Source organism: Colobus angolensis, unplaced genomic scaffold (assembly GCF_000951035.1).
Source record: "Colobus angolensis palliatus isolate OR3802 unplaced genomic scaffold, Cang.pa_1.0 Scaffold659, whole genome shotgun sequence".
Taxonomy (NCBI): Eukaryota; Metazoa; Chordata; class Mammalia; order Primates; family Cercopithecidae; genus Colobus; species Colobus angolensis.
The window spans coordinates 198,334-218,454 of NW_012120254.1; the positions used below are offsets into that span (position 1 = coordinate 198,334).

The following is a 20,121-nucleotide window of genomic DNA, read 5'->3' on the forward strand; positions in this document are numbered from 1 at the left end:
ACTTATAATCTCATGCTATGATTTTGTTTTTATTATATTTTGCTTTAAAATACTATGATATTAATACATCATCTTTTTATTATTTGCATGTCATAACTTATTCCATCCTTTTATTTTAATGTTTGCTGTATCTTTATGTTTAAGATATTTCTCTTGTTAATTGCATGTAGCTGTCTTTATAATGGAAAGATACATAACTTTAATTACAGCATCCTCAAATATTCTGTAATTGGAGATTTGATTTCTTCTTTGAAGGAAAGCTTCATTTATTCCTTCTCCAGTGCTCTCCCATTCTTTATGTACTTCCAAGTTCTGCCCTATATCGTTTTCTTTCTGCCTGAAGAAAATCTTCTAATATTTCTTGCAGAGCGGGACTATTGGTGATCAATTCATTCCATTTTTGTTCATCTGAGAATGTCTTTACTTCTCCTTTACTTTTTTTTTCTTCTCCTTTACTTTTGAAAGATCTTTTTCTGTATGTAGAAATCTAGGGTGGTAGTCATTTTTCTTTTAACACTTTAAATATTTCACTTTACTCTTGTTGCTTGCATGGTTTCTGATGAAAGCTGCTGTAATTATTATTCTTGTTCTATTATAAGTAAGATATTTGGTGTTCTCTGAGCTTCCTGGATCTGTAATTTGGTGTCTGTCATTAATTTTGGAAAATTCTTAGCCATTATTACTTGATATTTCTTCTGCTCTATTCTCTTTCTCTTCTCCATCTGATGTTCCAGTTATGCATACGTGACTCCAGATTTGCCTATCCATCAAGATTTTAGGGTGATGATTTGCCCTAAAATTTCATTTCTATGACAGGTCCAAAAAAGTGGTTGATTTTTAGTTTGTCCAGGTTTTTTTTTCTGGTTGTTGGTGCCTCCAGCCTCACATTGATTCTGTGGTGGAAGAAAGGCATGGGGAAGTGTAGAGTCAGTAGATATTGTGGGTTCCTTAAAAATGAGGAACTGTAGGCCCCATATTCTAGGGATGGGAAGAAATGCCAGGTAGGTTTGTAAGATCCTTAAGCAATGTGTTCTTGTGTCTCACTTTCTGGCTAAGGCCAGAGAGGACAAGATTACAAAACAATTGTCTGTGTGGTGTCTATAATTATTTGTAGCCTCTTCATGTGGTTTCCCTCAGCTGAGGGTATTATGGGAGTATATGTGAGACAAAGACAGCCTCACAGAGATTAACAGACCTCAGCATATCATAGGAACAGCAGAATGTTTTCCATGTATATGAGTGATATATGATACCCAAAGAGAGAGTTGGACCCAAAGCAGCTTTACAGTAAAGAATGAAGCTCACTCAACAACTACCTGCTTGGACAGACATTGGTGAACCAATATGACATGTATGCCAGCATGGATACATGACACCCAACATATGTTCCCCATCCTGATGTTTTGACACTATTTAACATCGTAGAACTTAAATACAACCCCAAAGCAGAGAGTGAGAGGGGGACTCCATACTGCTGGAGATTAAGTTTCCACCACTCAGTAGAATGGGAACTTGACATAGAATTTATGTTGAGTTGCAGAGAAAATAACTTACATATCCTGCATACCGGAGTTTGTCAGATAATACCCATACCTGCAGAACAATCATCAACAGAACGTGTGTGATAAACACTGAGTATCTCAAACAAATTTATCTACTCAAAACATGGGGTATATGTCTCTTATAGTAGAAAACCACGGTGGTCTTACCTCAAGGCTAGAGTGAGATGTGAGAAATGACTTCTGGCGTGTTGGTGGGTACCAACATAAAGGGAACTGAGAATCTGAGAAGAAGAAAGGACAACTTCTCTGCAGAACGAAATCACTGTCATTGGTGAAGTGTGATTCTACTTCATTTCTTCTTCTTCTTGTCCCTGGCCCTCTTATTTCAAATACTTCTCTTTTCTCCCTGGTTATTTCCTCTACTCCCTCCTTCCTCTTTTTTACTCCTCTCCTTGTTTATTTTTCATCCCTCCTTATCTACTCCTTAACCTCTTGTCTTAGTCAGTTCGGGCTGCTATAACTGGCTACCATAGACTGGGTGGCTTAAACAATAGAAATATACTTCCCACCATTCTGGAGGCTGGGAAGTCTAAGACAAAGGCACTGGCAGATCTTCTGTCTGTTGAGGGCCCTCTTTTTCCTGGTTTGCAGATAGCCATCTTCTTCTTGTGTCCTCACAAGGTGGAGAGCAGACCGAGGAAGCAAGCTTTCTCCTTTTCCTTCTTATAAGGTCATTAATCTCATTATGAGGGCTCTACCCATATGACTTAATTACCTCCCAAAGGCCCCATCTCCAGTACAGTCACACTGAGAATTTAGGTTTCAACATCTGAATTTGGTGAGGCCACAAACATTCTGTCCATACCACCCCTCTATATGCTCTCCACTCCCTCTCACGCTCTTCTACCTTACATCCTCTTCTCTTTCCTCTTGCTTTTTTCTTTTTCTTTTCTTTTTTTTTTTTTGAGACAGAGTTTCGCTCTCGTTGTCCAGGCTGGAGTGCAATGGTGAGATCTTGGCTCACTGTAACCTCCGCCTCCTGAGTAGAAGCGATTTTCCTGCCTCAGCCTCCCGAGTAGCTGGGATTACAGGCACTTGCCACCACGCCCAGCTAATTTTTTGTATTTTCAGTAGAGACTGGGTTTCACCATGTTGGCCAGGCTGGTCTCGAACTCCTGACCTCAGGTGATCTACCTGCCTCAGCCTCCCAAAGTGCTGGGATTATAGGCATGAACCACCGCACCCGGCCTCCTCTTGCTTTTTCTGCTCCAACTTAGTATCCATTCTTTCTCCATTATCTTATTTTTCCTTATCTTCCTAATTCCATTTACTTCCAGCTGCTATTTTTATTAATCTTTTCTTATTCCTGTTATATTCTTTCTTCTTTTCTTCCTCCCTCTCTTCCTCTTCAGTCCCTTTCTTTATTACTTGACCTTCTTTCTAATTTCTCCCACTCTTCATGCTCCCATCTAACAAGATGGTGGAAAACAGAGAAAAAGATAATAGAATGGAATAAAAATGTACTTAAAATGGTAACAGGAATACGTGATGGATTTGACTGGGGAATAAGGCAGAGAGAGGCATTATGAATAATCCAAAGTAAAATAGGGAGAGAAAGAAGCTATTAAATATGATTTTTAAAAAACTACTTATCAAAAGCCATAATTATTCTGATAGGCAAAATGGTAAAGTCACTTCAGGAAAAAGAAAGGGATGTTACTTATTTAGATTATTACTCAATATTGCTCTTGATGTTTTAGCAACTCATATAAGAGACCACCACCAAATAAGTGCTATTCATATTGTAAAAGAGGTGATCAGATTATTTCTTTTTCTTATAATGTGATTGTACATTAAGAAATCACAATAGATTAAAAACAAAATACAAGAATTGAGAACTTCCAGAAAGAAGTAGTAGACAGGGTAGATGTATTTTTCCTATCCAACTCTGGAAAAAATATATAAACAAAACATTACAAGACCCAGAAAGTTGAAACGAAGATGATATATTCTCTAGGGAACTTGGAACCAAGGAATCAACATGGGGGTAAGTTCCCTGTGTTTTCTTTTTGCTGCATACATCCTAGACCAGATGCTAGAGAAACTGGCAAACTGGAAACACCAAAGGGCACAGACCAAAAAAAAAGCCTCAATATAAGTCCACTCTTTCTTCATCTGAAGAACAGACAGCCTAGTAAGGATTTTTTTTTTTTTTTTTTTTTTAAGACAGAGTCTCACTCTTGTCATCCAGGCTGGAGTGCAGTGGCACGATCTTGGCTCACTGTAACCTCTGCCTCCCAGGTTCAAGCTGTTCTCCTGCCTCAGCCTCCTGAGTAGCTGGAATTACAGGTGCCTGCCACCACGCCCGGCTAATTTTTGTATTTTTAGTAGAGACAGGGTTTTGCCATGTTGTCCAGGCTGGTCTTGAACTCGTGACCTCAGGTGATCCGCCCACCTCAGCCTCCCAAATTGCTGGGATTACAGGTGTGAGCCACCGTGCCTGGCTGACAAATTTTTTTAAACAATAACTGCTCTACTGTAGCTAAATACCAGACGAGACTACAGCTCTACCCCTACTAGCAAAGGCCAACTAGAGAGACTTCCACCCTTGCCAGCCTGTAATAAGACCTCTAGTTCCCTGACAGTATGGTAAGATGAACGGGGAGTGGGAACATCTTAGTACCCTCAGTCAGTAGAGACCATGTGGGGAGCCTAGATTTCCACCCCTAATGAGTGATAATGAGGTGCCTCTGCCCTAACAAATGGTGTGGTATCAAGAGGAAGCCTAATGAAGAGTCAGGTTTTTATCACCACCCAACAGTAACAATGATACCTATCTATCAGTGGGCTCAATGGAGGACATTTGGAGAGAAGTAATTGGGCACCCAATCTCTCCCAGAGTGGTACTGGTAAAAGCTTAATATGGAGCTAGAACTGTCACTTAGCCCATGGTGACAGCAAACTCCTCAACCCCAGGTATCAGTGGAATCTGAGTGTGGAACCTGGACTTCCACTTACATGTGGTAAAACAGAAGATTTAAATGAGACCCAAATCTTCATAACATAATATGCAAAATATCCAGGATTCAACTGAAAATCACTTGTCATAGTGAGAACTGTAATAATCACAACTTGAGTGACAAAAGACAATCAACACACATCAACATCAAGATGGCACAGCTATTAGAATCATCTGGCAAAGATTTTTAAACAGCCATCCTAAAAATGTTTCAGTGAGCAATTGTGAACATGCTTAGAACAAGTGAAAAAAAGGATGCCTTAGCAAATAAATTGGAAATCTCTAAAAGAAATCAGAGATACAAAGAAAAATTAAGAGGAAATTTTAAAACTGAAAATTTTAGTACATGGACTTTAAAAAAGACAAACCTCAGTAGATGAACTCAACAGCAAAATAAAGATAACAGAAGAATGAATCAGGGAACTTGAAGATAGAACAATAGAAATTATTCAGTCTTAATGACAGAAAAATATACTGAAAAACAAAACAACAACAACAAAAAACAGAGCCTTAGGCACTTGTTGGACTATTACAAAATGTTTAAATATGTGTCATTGTAATCACAGAAGAGAGAGAGAGAAGAGGGACTGAAAAAGTGTTGAGAGATACAATGGCTGAAAATGCCCCAAATTTGGGGGTGGGGGAGACAATCCCACAGATTCAGTGATTCAAGAAGCTGAGCAACTCCCTGAGAAGATATAGTCAAAGAAACCGTTTTTAAACTTCTGAAAGCTTAAGACAGAACAAAAAATCTTGAAACCCACCAGAGCAAAATGACACCTTACCTATAGAGAATACCAAAGCAATGACAGAAGCTCTCCCATTAGATACCATAGAGGCCACAATATATTTCAAGTGCTGCAAGAAAAGACTCATCAACCTGAAATTAAATACCCAATGAAAATAAAATACCCTTTAGTCATGAAGAGTAAATCAAGACATTTCCAGAAGAAGGAAAACTAAGAATTTGTTTCTAGCCTACCTATCCTAAAATAATGGCCAAAGGAAGTTCTTATAAAAGAAATTAAGAATTCTAACAATTGTTCAAAGAAGGATGAACAGCATTTCTACACAATCTCATCCAGAAAATAAGAGGAAACAACTTCCATTAATTCTGTGAAGTCAGTCTTACCCTCATCCCGAAACCAAAGTACACGAAAGAAACTCACACATTAATATGTCTCATGAACATAGACGTAAAAGTCTTCAACAGAACGTTAGTAAATCAAATCCAGTGTTGTAGAAAATGTTATACACCGTGACCAAGTGGAATTTATTCCATGTAGGTTCAGCATTCATAAATCCAGCAATGTAATCCACTGTATCAACAGGCTAAAGAATAAAAGTCATATAATACTGACTGACAAAGACAAAGCATTTTGGAAAATCCAACAATTCATTTTTCTTAAAAATTGTCAGCAACTCACTAATAGAGAGTAACTTCCTCAGGGTTGATTTTTTAAGATATGCGCTAAACCTTCACCTAGCATCAGACTTAATGGTGAGAGACTGAATGATTTCTCCTTGCCATTAGGAACCAGGTAAGTGTATCTGCACTCACCCCTGCTATCAAAATAGTATTGGGTTGCTGGATCATATGACAGTTCTGTTTTTAGTTTTTTGAGGAACCTCAATACTGTTTCTAAAGTGGCTGTATTAATTTACGTTCCCATAATAAATGTATGAGTATACCTCTTTCTCCACATCCTTGCCAACATCCATTATTTTTGTCTTTTTGGTAATAGCCATTATTAACTGGAGTGAGATTGTATCTCTTTGTGGTTTTGATTTGTATTTCTCTAATGACTAGTGATGGTGAGCATTTTGAAAATAAATTCCCTTGTTCATTTGTATGCCTTTTGAGAATTATCTATTTAGGTCATTTGCCCATTTTTAAATTGGATTTTTGGGGTGTGTGTGTATGTTTGTTTGTGTTTTTCTATTGGGTTATTGGAGTTCCTTATATATTCTGCTTATTAAATCCCTTGTCAGTTGAATAGTTTGCAAATTATTTTCTCCCACCCTGTAGGTTTCCTTTTCACTTTGTTGATTGTTTCCTCTGCTGTGCAGAAGCTTTTTAGCTTGATGTGATCCCATGTGATCATTTTTTCTTTGTTTGGGGTGCTTTTGAGGTCTTACTAAAAAAATATTTGCCCAAACCAATCCTGGGGCACTTCCCTAATGTTTTCTTCCAGTACTTTAATAGTTACAGGTCTTATATTTAAGTCTTTAACCCATTCTGATTTGATTTTTGTATATGGTGAGAGATAGGTCCAAAAGAAAGAAAAATCAGTATATCAAAGAGGTAGCTGGATTCTCGTGTTTATTGTAGCACTATTCACAATGCCAAGATGTGGAATCAACCTAAGTGTCCATCAGTGGATGAATGGATAAAGAAAATATGGTATGTATGCACAATGAAATATTATTCAGCCATAAAAATAAGGAGATCCTGTCATTTGCAGCAACATGGATGAAACTGGAAGACATTATATTAGGTGAAATAAGCTAGACACAGAAAGACAAATATTACATATTCTCACTTATATGTGGGAGCTACAGAAAATTTGATTTCATGGAAGTAGAGAGTAGAGTGATGATTACCAGAGGCTGAGAAGGGTGGGGAGTGGGGAGCCTAAACAGGGTTTTTTTAAGGGGTACAAAAATACTGTTAGATAGTAGGAATAACACCTAGTAGTCAGTAGCACAATACAGCAACTATAGTTAACAATCATTTATCGTATATTTCAAAATAACTAGGGGAGTAGATTTGGAATGTTCCCAATACAAAGAAATGATAAACGTTTGAGGTGATGGATATCTCAGTTACCCTGATGAGATTATACAAGATCATACCCTGATGAGATCATTATATATCATATACATATATCAAAATGTCACATGTAACCCATGAATATATACAACAAATATGTATCCATAAAAATTAAAAATTAAAGGTAAATCTAAGCATGCTTCTTAAAAAACAAAACACAACAAAAAGCAAAATAATAATGGAAATTCTGACCAGCTCAGTAAAGAAAGAAAAGCAATACAGATCAGAAAGGAAGAAATAAAACTCACCATTCCCAGATGTCACGATAGTGTATGTAGAAATTCCCAAAAATCTACAAAAAAAAAATGTCCTAGAACTAATAAGTGAGTTTAGCAGGTCACAGGGTACAAGATCAACTTACCAATATCAATTTTATTTCTATATCCTAGCAATGAGCATGTGGAAATTAAAAATAGAATACTGGGCTGGGCACAGTGGCTCACACTTGTAATCCCAGCACTTTGGGAGGCTGAGGCGGGAGCAATCACTTCAGCTCAGGAGTTCGAAACCAGCCTAGGCAACATAGGGAGACCACATCTCCACAAAAATTCAAATAATTAACTGGGCATGGTGTCACGCACCTATGGTCCCAGCTACTTGGGAGGCTGAAGTGGGAGGATAGCTTGAGCCCAAAAGTTGAAGGCTGCAGTGAGCCATGATCGCACCATTGCACTTCTGCCTTGGCAACAGAACAAGGCCCTGTCAAAAAAACAAAGAAGAAGAAAAGAAGAAAAGAATACAATGACAAAAAAAAAAAAAAAAGACCCACAAGGTGAAATACGTGTAAATTAACAAAACATATGCAATATTTCTATACTAAAAACTAGAACATGTTAGTGAAGAAATTAAAGAAGAGCAAAATAAATGGAGAAGCACATATCGTCACATTAATGGATTGTAAGAATCAACGTAAAAAAAGATATTAATTTTCCCTAAATTGATACACAGTTTAAGTGCAATTCCTATCAAAATCCCCGCAGGATGTTTTCTAGATATAAATAAGATTATTCCAAAATATATGGAAAGACAAAAGAACCAGAATAATACATAAAATAATTTTGAGAAAGAAAGATAAAGTGGGAGAAATCATTCTATTCAATTTTAAGACTACTGACTATTATAATCAAGACTGTGGGATTTGGTAGATGAACAGACACAGAACAATAGAATAGAACAGAGAACTCAGAAATTGCCTGACAAATATGCCAGCCAATTTTCGACAAAGGTGCAAAAACAATTCAAAGGAAGGAGGATCACCCTTTAATTACCCTGTACTGGCCTGACTGGATATCCATAGCTCTGACACCCGCCCCCCGATCCCCTCCCCACTGCCAAATGAACTTCAGCCTAAACCTCACACCTAATTAAAAGTTAAACTCAAATGGATGACAGACATCAACGTAAAAATTAAAACCATAAAACTTTTAGAAGATATTGTAGGAGAAAATCGTGAGGTATACTAGGGCTTGATGAAGAGTTCTTAGAAATGATGTAAAACCCACAATCCATAAAAGGAAAAAAAAAAAAAACTCAATAAATTGAATTTCTTCAAAATTTCCCCTGCAAAAGTCTCTGCAAACTGGGAGAAAGTACTTGCAAACCATATATATGACAAAAGACTCGTACATAAAATATATGAACTCTCAATATTCAACAGCAAAAGAGAAAAGAAAGAAAATAATGCAATTAAGGGTAATGGGGGGCTGGAAAGGAGGTGGGGATGGTTAGTGGGTACAAAAGTACTTAGAAAGAATGGATAAGACCTACTACTTGATAGCACAATAGGGTGACTATAGTTAATTGCACATTTTAAAGTAACTTATAGTGTAATGGGGTTGTTTGTAACTCAAAGGATAAATGCTTGAGGGGATGGATCCTCAATGAAGTGCTTATTTTACGTTGCATTCCTGTGTCAAAACGTCTCATGTACCCTATGAATATATATACCTACTATGTACCCACAGACTTTTTTAAATTAAAAAATAGGTAAAAGGCATGAAGAGGCATTTAATCAAAGAGGATATATGGATGGCAAATAAGCACATGTAAAGATGTTCAACATCATTAGCCATTAGGGAAATGCAAATTAAAACCACAGTAAGATATTACTAAACACCTATGGCCAAAATATACTGACACCAGCAGATGCTGGCAAGGATTTGGAGAAACTGTATCCTTCACACATTGCTGGTGGGAATGTCAAATGGTGTGATCACTCGAGGAAAGTTTGGTAATTTCTTGTAAAACTAACATGCACTTACTATATGACCCAACAATTGCACTCTTGGGTACTTATCCCAGAGAAATGGGAACTACACAGATACTTGTACACAAATGTGTATAGCAGCTTCATTCACAGTAGCCCCAAACTGGAAATGACCCAGATGTCTTTCAGTGGGTGAATGGTTAAACCAACTGTTGTAGCACCTCTATACCATGTAATAGTACTCAACAATAAAACAAGAAACTCTGATACACAAGACAACTGGGATAGATCTCACAGGCATTATGCTGAGTGTGAAAAAAGCCAGTCTCAAAATGTGACACATTGTATGATTACATTTTCATGACCTCTTGAAATGATAAAATTATAGAGATGGAGAACACATTAGTGACTGCCAGGGGTTAGGGATGGGGGTTGTGGCAGAGGGTTGGTTGTGACTATAATGGGGTAGTATGAGGGAAATCTTTGTGGTGATGAAATAGTTCTGTGTCTTGATTGCTGTGGTGTTTGTAGAGACTTCCACATGTGATAAGGTATTGTACCAATGTCAGTGTCTTGGTTTTGATTTTGTACTGCAGTTACATAGATGTAACCATTGGGGAAGCAGATAAAGAGTACATAGAACCTCACTGTACTGTCCTCGCAATTCCCCGTGTATCTGTAATTATTTCAAAATAAAAAGTTTTAAAAGTTTTTTAAAAACAGAATTAATAAAATATTACCTAAAAGCAGTAGGGCACCAGTTATATTTCAAAAATCATGCCATAGGGCTGGGTGTGGTGGCTCACACCTGTAATCCTAACACTTTGGGAAGCCGAGGTGGGTGGATCACCTGAGGTCAGGAGTTCGACGCCAGCCTGGCCAACATGGTGAAACCCCGTCTCTACTAAAAATAGAAAAATTATCCAGGTGCGGTGGTGGGTGCCTGTAATCCCAGCTACTCGGGAGGCTCTAGCAGGAGAATCACCTGAACCTGGGAGGCGGAGGTTGCAGTGAGCCGAGATCACGCCATTGCACTCCAGCCTGAGTGAAAGAGTGAGACTCTGTCTCAAAAAAAAAAAAATCATGCCATATGTATTAGCTGGTTGGATACCATTGCTGCTGCTACTGAACAATGGACACTGGATGTTAGCCCCGCTGCTAATGCTGCCCCTAGAAACTGGATTTTCTTGTGGCTGCTGCTCCCACCACCACAGCTATGGCAATGAATTCCATCATTGCATATTTGAATCACTCCTTTGAGACAAAGTGTTAGGTCTAAGTCATAACTGTGCAGTGAAAGAGTTGACTCAGCAGGTCTGCAATGTTTAAACCCTGTGCTTTCCAAAAAAAAGGTCTTTTGCAAAGAATGCTTTGGCTCTTGACCAGCTTTTGGGAGATAATCTGTAAGCCCTTGGAGTATCTTGCCTGATCAGAGTGTCTTTGTTTACTGTGGCCTTGGCCCACACTGGATAGTTTATGCTAACAGTGTGATTTGCGGTGTGAGCCTTGGGCTGAGAGATACTAGTTTAACCTCTGCATGGGCTAGAGACTGAATAACTAAGGTCAACCACACAGGTGCTCCATGCCTATCTGACTGAACCCCAAAAACAACTCTGGGCACCAAGGCTTGGGTAAACTTCCTTGGTTGACAGTATGTCATACATATTAAACACATCATTGTTGGGAAATTAAGCACTAGCTATACAACTCCATTGGGAGAGTACAACTGAAAAGTTGTGCCTGGTCTCTCCTGAATTTTTCCCTATGCACTAATTACTTTTGCTGATTTGAATCTGTATCCTTTCACTGTAATAAACAATAGCCATAACACTTTCTCTGAGTTATCCAAGTCCTTCTAGCAAATCATTGAATCTGAGGATGGCCTTCAGGAGCTTGCTACACTGGTAACTCCTAGACCACATTCTCTTAGCTGCCAAGGGCATGTGAAGAAGTGAATATCTGGCCTTTGTGGCTTTTACAGTTGGAACTGTTACACAAGAATATATATGACCTTAACTAAAATGTTAAAAATCGAAATACGTCTGGCCCCAAGGGCTTTCAGTAAGGATCTATAAAGCTATATAAAGAACTCCTAAAAGTCAGTAAGACAGACAACCCAGATGAAAAACAGGTAAAAGATACAAGCATATTACAAAATAAATCTAATATGTTCATTTATGTATAAAAATGTGTTCTACCACATTGCTTATCAGAAATATAAATTAAAACCATAAAGAGATACCAATAAATACACATAAGATTGGCAAAAAAATTGATAAAGTCTTGTAGCATATGTCTGTCTTACTCCTGGGCTTCTGGTGTCACGGAAATAAAGACAAACATTCATTATTAAAGTATAAGAATATATGTACAAGTATTTTTATTGCAATGTTGTTGTATGTGCCATGCTCCCCACAAAAATCCTGAAACTAAAATGGATTCCATCCATGGGGGAATGGTTGAATACATTGTGGTACATTCTTGCCATGAAATATTATGCAGCCATTTAAAAGAACAAATCAGAGGTAGACTGTTGTCAAATAAGATAATTCAGTCACATAAAAGTTCATGTAATCTTAAATTTGTAAAAATAAAACACTTTTGAGTATGGAGGGATATCAAATGGTGTTAAAAACAAGTGTTTGACAGGAGAAGGTAGAATTGAAAGAAAGTGGGAAGCAGTAAGGAAAAGAATGCAGTTTAAGGTCTGGCATATATAACACATCATTTATGTAACAATATATATGTGCGTAAAGTATGAAAAGATAGCACCAAATCTAAGCAATTGTCCAAGGTGATGAGATTTAGAGTGATGTTTATTTAATTTCTAAAATATTTAGGCAGTGTTTGAATGTATAGTGATTAATATGCATTATTTGTATAATGAGGAAAAATAAGTGAATTGATCACAGGAAAAATTGCCTCTCAGGTTTCTTGCTTTAGCAATGGGATGGAGAGTGATTCATTCGTTTAACAAATATTTATTGAGGATATAAAAATGTGCCAGGCATGGTTCTAGGCGCTGGGGAAACAACAATGAATAAAACAAAAATCTATCTCCCTAAGAGGTTTACACTCTAAATGGGAGAGAAAAGCATAACTAGAGGAGAAACACTGTTGGTGGGAAGGAGGAGGTGTATGAAGGAATTGGTTTGGGACCTGTTAATTTAGAGAATACTGAGAGATACCCATTTGGAGAAGTGAGGTAGGTAGTTACTATGGATCTAGAATTCACAGGGCAAGTCATAACTGAAGATACAGATATGGAAACAGCATAGAAAATTGTGTTTCCGACCTCCTTTCCTGAGTCTGATCACGTCTCACTGCAGACACTTTACAGAGGAAGCGCTGAGGAAAAACAGGCAGCTGACAGAGGAGGTTGCTATGCAACAGATTAGGAAAGTCATCCAGCCAGGCAGAACTGATGTTGGCCCTTGGGGAGCAAATGCTGCAGTCCTTCCTAGCATTAGCTTCCTTTCATGTGCAGGCTTCTGGCATGAGTTGATGCCAGAACAAATGTGAACTGCACAAAGATCTGTCTTGAATTTTGGAAATGTACCAGTTTAATTTGAGTCACCTCACATCTGTATTTAATTTTCTGCCTTTTTGAGTTTCTCCAGTTATCCTGGAAGCATAGCAGCGTGTGTGTTCTTGGGTAGGACCCACTTGCTGTGCATTCCACTTTGCACATTGAGAAACCGGGCTCAGAGAATTGAGTGACCTGAGCGGGCTCACAAAGCTGGAGACAGACAGGCTGGGCACTCCATCCCCGGAATTCTGAAGCCCAGCCCAGTTTCTCTCCGTAGGACCACAGCTGCCCCAGGCCCCAGCCTTGAAAGGAACCAGGGCTTGCCATGGCTCAGACACACAGGTCTGATTGTCCTGGCTGCTCCACTGGGCTCCAGAAGGCCTCAGGGACAGTGTGATTGTATTCCTGATAAGGAAGAGGTCTGACGTTCTGAGCACAGAGTGGACCCCAAGGAGCAATTTCCACATCTGGATGGACCCACATAGGGCAGGGGGGAGGGTGGGGGCCTCTGCTTGTGTCCTCCTAAATGCAGAGCATGAGCTTGGGCCTCCTAGAACACAAACTTTGCTTGTTTAGGACAAATGGGGTGCCGTGGTCTGTTGCTCAAATGGAGGAGGAAGGGGTACCCTTAGTCCCCAGGGCAGCATGAGCAGAACGTGGGTTTTGGAGTCAGGAAGACCCAGACCCAAATTTTGCATTTTGTTTTCTGGCTCTGTGGCCTTGTCTAGTTTATGCAATGTATATGTGCCTCATCTTCCTGATCTGTAAAATGGGGGTGCTGACATTCACCTCCCAGGGCTGCTGTGACGGGAAGACAAGTCCCAGCACAAATCCTGCTGTGATGTACAAGCTGTGCCCTTCCCTCCTTTCCTCCCCCAACACACACAAAATGAGTCCACCACCGGAGCTGCATAAAGAACAGGGAAGAAACTAACGTTCTTTCTGCGTCTGGGAGCTTGTGGGGGCGGGCAGGGGGTGGGGGAGAAATCATGGAGTCACGTGGCAGCCACAGACTTACTACTACTACTTTGTTAGCTCCAATAGTGTATCCTCTCAGGCCATTCCGTTTCCTCAGCAGAGGTCTAACACTTGTTGCAATTAGAGACCCCACACAGAGACCTAAGCGTGCTGGGCAAGGGGGTGGAGATGCAAGCCGACCTGACAGGAGGGGCCTTGAGTAGGGGAGGGACGGAATAGAGACGCATTGCGGAAAAGGTAGGGGGCCGGTGTGTGGGGCAAGGGGTGTGACCAAGAGGCACAGCGCATCTGTTGGGGGAGGGGGCGTAGAGGAAGGGGAGGTGCTGTTGTATAGTGTCGACCTGGTTGGTGGTGGGGTGGTGTGTTGGCAAAGGGGGCGGGACCGCCTTCCAGCGCACATGCGCATCATGGTCTCCGGGACGAAGCTTTTGTTGGGAAAGCAGGCGGGACTGACTTTGGCTGTTCAGTGTTTGCGCATGCGCGTAACGTCCTGAGGCGGTGGGTGGTATATTAGGCGAAGAGGCGGGGTCGCCCAAGCTGCCGCGCTGGCATTTTCTCCTGGACAAGGAGAGAGTGCGGCTGCTGAGAGCCGAGCGCAGCAATCCCGATCCTCTGAGTCGTGAAGAAGGGAGGCAGCGAGGGGGTTGGGGTTGGGGCCTGAGGCAAGGTGAGAATTAGCCCCCAGACAGGGCATCTGCCCCCTGGTGCGGGCCCCCATTTTTGTTTTATCCCGATCCCTTCACCCTGGATTCTGAATCCCTTTCCACCCCCCAAGCCCCAATTCACATGCCCCTCCCGATCCTTCCTGATTCAAAACCCCGTCCGATCCCTCCCATCGTTCGAAATCCTCAGATTCCTTGACCTCGATCTGTACTGTTAGATGATTCCTCCTGACTCAAAACCTCCATGCAACTTCCCAAATGCGAATCCCAACCCAACCGCACCCCTCCCCCGCGAATTCAGAACTCATCTGCTTCCCGAACCCCGATTTGAAGCATCTCCCTGTCAGTAGCTTCTCGGGGTTCAGAACCTGCATCTGGACGCCCATTCACTTTTCCCGCTCCGATCCGTTCCTCCTCACATTCACCTTATCCGCCTGCACAATCAGACCACAGTCATCCCCCTCCCAATTCGGTCCTTCGTATTTGCCCTCTGTAGTATAACGCCCTGCCCCTCTCCCACAGCCCCCAGGCTCCGCTCTTGCCAGAGGGACAGGAGCCATGGCTCAGAAAATGGACTGTGGTGCGGGCCTCCTCGGCTTCCAGGTGAGATCTCCACTCCCCACCCCAGCATTTCCCCAGCCGACAGTCACCCCTCCCCGCGGGCCTCTTTGGTTTCCCAAACGCCAGGGTCTGGTTTGGCCCTCTTTAGTGACTAGACTCCGTGGGCTTTTCGAATTCCCATCGTTTATCGAAAGGGGGGAGGGGCGTCTCTTTTCAGCCATCAGTCCCTGCTCAGAGAGAGGGGAGACCCTGTTAGTAGTCAGGGCAATCTGCCCAGAGAATGCGGGGTGGGTAAGGAACCATTTTTTTTTTCCAGAGTCCTGACGCTTGTAGAGCAGTCTGTCACCCCCTCCCCCAGCCTCCTGCCTCCACCCTCCCTCTCTCTGCATTCCCCACTCTGTGCAACCCCCCCTTATTCTCAACTCCGCGATCCGCCTCCCGTCCTGAGCTGCTGCTGCACGCCTCTCAGAGCGTCCCTGGCTCCTGTTCCTGCCCACTCTCCGCACACCTCCCCACCCCTCATTTTGCCCCTGCCCTACTCCATCCCTGCCACATGTTTAGTACTCGCCCCGCCCCCCATCGCACCTTGCGGGCCCCCTAGATCTCTGCCTCAGCCTCCCTGTTTTTGCACCCACCACCCGCCTGCAGCTCCTCTGTTGCGCTGCCACCCGGGCTCCCTATTCCCACCCCACCTCCTGCCTCAGAGGCCCAGAGATTTAATTTTTCCCCTCCTGTGTTTGCAGGCTGAGGCCTCTGTAGAAGACAGCGCCTTGCTTATGCAGACCTTGATGGAGGCCATCCAGATCTCAGAGGCTCCACCTACTAACCAGGCCACCGCAGCTGCTAGTCCCCAGAGTTCACAGCCCCCAACTGCCAATGAGATGGCTGACATTCAGGTTTCAGCAGCTGCCGCTAGGCCTAAGTCAGCCTTTAAAGTCCAGAATGCCACCACAAAAGGCCCAAATGGTGTCTATGATTTCTCTCAGGCTCATAATGCCAAGGATGTGCCCAACACGCAGCCCAAGGCAGCCTTTAAGTCCCAAAATGCCACCCCAAAGGGTCCAAATGCTGCCTATGATTTTTCCCAGGCAGCAACCACTGGTGAGTTAGCTGCTAACAAGTCTGAGATGGCCTTTAAGGCCCAGAATGCCACTACTAAAGTGGGCCCAAATGCCACCTACAATTTCTCTCAGTCTCTCAATGCCAATGACCTGGCCAACAGCAGGCCTAAGACCCCCTTCAAGGCTTGGAATGATACCACTAAGTCCCCAACAGCTGATACCCAGACCCAGAATGTAAATCAGGCCAAAATGGCCACTTCCCAGGCTGACGTAGAGACCGACCCAGGTATCTCTGAACCTGACGGTGCAACTGCACAGACATCAGCAGATGGTTCCCAGGCTCAGAATCTGGAGTCCCGGACAATAATTCGGGGCAAGAGGACCCGCAAGGTGAGATCCCTGCTAGCTTCACTTTGCTTTAGGGCTCTCTTCTTTCTTCTCTGAGGGTGTTCGTTTGTTCTAAACAAAACAATGTATGTAACTGTATTCAGCTAGGCTCTAGGGCATTTGAAGAGAATGTTTATTCCTGTCCTCCGGGTGTTCACAAACTGATGGGGAGATAATACATGGGCACAAATAATATATACAACCTGTACGTAATTCAGTTTACATTTTGTTAGTAACCACCGTGTGTTAAGCCTTGAGCTAGGCACATTCACACAGGTTGTCTCATAAAATCTTAAAGGCACCTCCTACCAGGTAGGGATCACAGTCCCAATTTTACAGAGAAGGAAATTAAGTGGCAGAGAGGTGAAGTGACTTGAGTGATTTGTTCAGGGTGGTACAGACAGAGCCAGTGGTGGACATAGGAAGAGGAGAAGCCTCAGTCCCCATCTTTGGGTTGCTCCTGACCTGGTTCGGAGATGAAACTCCTGCCTGGAAGACAGTGAAAGACAAACCCAGGACTCGGGGTAACCAATGGCTAGTGGGTCAGGCTGTCACTACAGGTGAGGGTTTAGAGGGCATTCCTGGAATAGATAAGGTGAGGACACAGAACCCACTGGTGATTCTGAACTTTTCTTCTCTCTGATGATACAGATTAATAACTTGAATGTTGAAGAGAACAGCAGTGGGGATCAGAGGCGGGCCCCACTGGCTACAGGGACCTGGAGGTCTGCACCAGTTCCAGTGACCACTCAGAACCCACCTGGCGCACCCCCCAACGTGCTCTGGCAGACGCCATTGGCTTGGCAGAACCCCTCAGGCTGGCAAAACCAGACAGCCAGGCAGACCCCACCAGCACGTCAGAGCCCTCCAGCTAGGCAGACCCCACCAGCCTGGCAGAACCCAGTTGCTTGGCAGAACCCAGTGATCTGGCCAAACCCAGTAATCTGGCAGAACCCAGTGATCTGGCCAAACCCCATTGTCTGGCCCGGCCCTGTTGTCTGGCCGAATCCACTGACCTGGCAGAATCCACCTGGATGGCAGACCCCACCTGGATGGCAGACCCCACCGGGCTGGCAGGGTCCTCCAGACTGGCAAGGTCCTCCTGACTGGCCGCTACCACCCGACTGGCCACTGCCACCCGATTGGCCACTTCCCACTGACTGGCCACTACCACCTGACTGGATCCCCGCTGATTGGCCAATTCCACCTGATTGGCAGAACCTGCGCCCCTCGCCTAACCTGCGCCCTTCCCCCAATTCGCGTGCCTCACAGAACCCGAGTGCTGCACAGCCCCGAGATGTGGCCCTTCTTCAGGAAAGAGTAAGAGCTGTAACTCCCCAGTCACTTTTCCCCTCTCTTGCTCTTTTCTCTGTCACCCGCTCATCTATAATTCAACCAAGTTTTTTGTAAATATCTTATAAGTTTAATGATTTCCTTTTTCCCTCCCAGGCAAATAAGTTGGTCAAGTACTTGATGCTTAAGGACTACACAAAGGTGCCCATCAAGCGCTCAGGTAGGCATCCAGTGTCCCCTCCCCAAGCTCTACCCTTCCCTTCACTCCATGCTCTTTTGGTGTTCTTCTGCTTGTATGACCCTTTCCCTTCTGTCCCCTCCTTTCCGTGGTTGGCTCTTTTCACCCTTGAGGACCTTGACTGTGCTACCCACAGCAGGGCTGGCAAAGGGACTGCTGCTCTGTGGCCTCCGCTCGGCTCAGATGGCTCCCTGCTCTCTTCTACAGAAATGCTGAGAGATATCATCCGTGAATACACTGATGTTTATCCAGAAATCATTGAACGTGCATGCTTTGTCCTAGAGAAGGTGAGAAGGCAGCCCTGGGGGACAGGAATAATGGGGAAAGTTGATTTCAAAGATTCATGGGGTTCCTACTGGGAGTTTAGGGCAAGTCTCAGGGAGGTGAGTGTCTGCCTATGGGTAGCTTATGCGAGATGTTGTAATTTCATGGTCTGTTTTCTTGTCCCTGTAGAAATTTGGGATTCAGCTGAAAGAAATTGACAAAGAAGAACACCTGTATATTCTCATCAGTACCCCCGAGTCCCTGGCTGGCATACTGGGAACGTAAGATGGGAAAGAAGGTGGAACATGGCCTTTCTCAGTGGTGCTTTCTTTCCAGGAGTTTCACAGAGATCAGGGTCCAGGGTTCAGGGTCACATAGCAGGTCATGGGCAGAGCTGGGGTATAATTCTCCCCTAGCTGAGGAATACTGGGGAGGCTAGATGGGTAAGCTGGTTGGGGTCTCTCATGCAAATGGCTGCTGAAAATACATTCTTTCTATATTCCCTTAGGACCAAAGACACACCCAAGCTCGGTCTCCTCTTGGTGATTCTGGGTGTCATCTTCATGAATGGCAACCGTGCCAGTGAGGGTGAGTGGCTGGACCTGCAGCTGGGGGTTGGCCACAGCCTGATTTCCATGCTTATTTTCCGTCCCTTGTCTCCCCTTGCCTCCCATTGCAGCTGTCCTCTGGGAGGCACTACGCAAGATGGGACTGCGTCCTGGGTATGATTGGGCTCTCTCATCTCTTACCTGTTTGTACCATCCTTTGGCAACAGTGGATGGTCCCAGGATTGCATTAACCTGGGGGTCTGGAGGGTTTGGTTTGGGGATGTTCAGAGCCCAAAGATGTGACCTGGGTGGATGGGGGAACAGTTCTGAACTCTCTGCCTCTTTTCTCATCTCTGACCTCTGTTCTGGAAAGGTCTTTGGGCATGGTAATAGCCTCTGATTGTGGGTTTCCTTTTTTTACTTTCAGGGTGAGACATCCCCTCCTTGGAGATCTAAGGAAACTTCTCACCTACGAGTTTGTAAAGCAGAAGTAAGTGATGCCTAAGGGGCTTTTCCTGCTCCCTGTGATTCTGCCCGTGTGCTGGTCAGCTTTAGAAAGCCCTTCCTGGACAGGTACAATGGCTCACGCCTGTAATACCAGCACTTTGGGAGGCTCAGGTGGGCAGATCACTTGAGCCCAGGAATTCAAGACCAGCCTGGGAAACATAACGAAACCCCATCTCTACAAAAAATACAAAGATTAGCCAGGCGTGGTGACATGCACCTGTAGTCCCAGCTACTTGGGAGGCTGAGGTAGGGGAGAATCATCTGAGCCCGGTAAGTTGAGGCTGCAGTGAGTTGTGATCATGCCACTGCACTCCAACCTGGGCAACAGAGCGAGAGCCTGTCTCAAAAAAAATAAAAGAAAGCCCTTCTCAAGCTCATTTCTTACACTGTACCTTTGCATTTGTGTTTCTGTGCATACAGAAACACGTATGTCCTCAGGAGTATTTATTGCATATACTCCTCATAGTTATATTCTTTCTTTCTTTCTTTCTTCCTTCCCTCCTTCCTTCCTTCCTTCCTTCCTTCCTTCCTTC

At 43.3% G+C, this 20,121-nt stretch overlaps 1 protein-coding gene across 2 annotated transcripts in view; it reads left to right on the top strand.

The window, feature by feature from the left end:
* LOC105500290 (melanoma-associated antigen D1) overlaps nucleotides 1-20,121 on the top strand; it is a 106,706-nt gene that overhangs the window by 83,138 nt on the left and 3,447 nt on the right. The window contains exons 1-10 of one of the 2 annotated variants that reach the window (XM_011925717.1): nucleotides 14,562-14,734; nucleotides 15,252-15,332; nucleotides 16,034-16,741; nucleotides 17,390-18,058; nucleotides 18,188-18,251; nucleotides 18,477-18,556; nucleotides 18,723-18,814; nucleotides 19,042-19,121; nucleotides 19,213-19,255; nucleotides 19,509-19,571. In XM_011925717.1, coding sequence (XP_011781107.1) covers nucleotides 15,288-15,332; nucleotides 16,034-16,741; nucleotides 17,390-18,058; nucleotides 18,188-18,251; nucleotides 18,477-18,556; nucleotides 18,723-18,814; nucleotides 19,042-19,121; nucleotides 19,213-19,255; nucleotides 19,509-19,571 — 1,844 coding nt within the window. In that variant the 5' untranslated portion in view covers nucleotides 14,562-14,734; nucleotides 15,252-15,287. Of the gene's footprint in view, nucleotides 1-14,561; nucleotides 14,735-15,251; nucleotides 15,333-16,033; nucleotides 16,742-17,389; nucleotides 18,059-18,187; nucleotides 18,252-18,476; nucleotides 18,557-18,722; nucleotides 18,815-19,041; nucleotides 19,122-19,212; nucleotides 19,256-19,508; nucleotides 19,572-20,121 lie in introns of those variants that run through there. The other variant, XM_011925718.1, reaches the window with a different exon arrangement.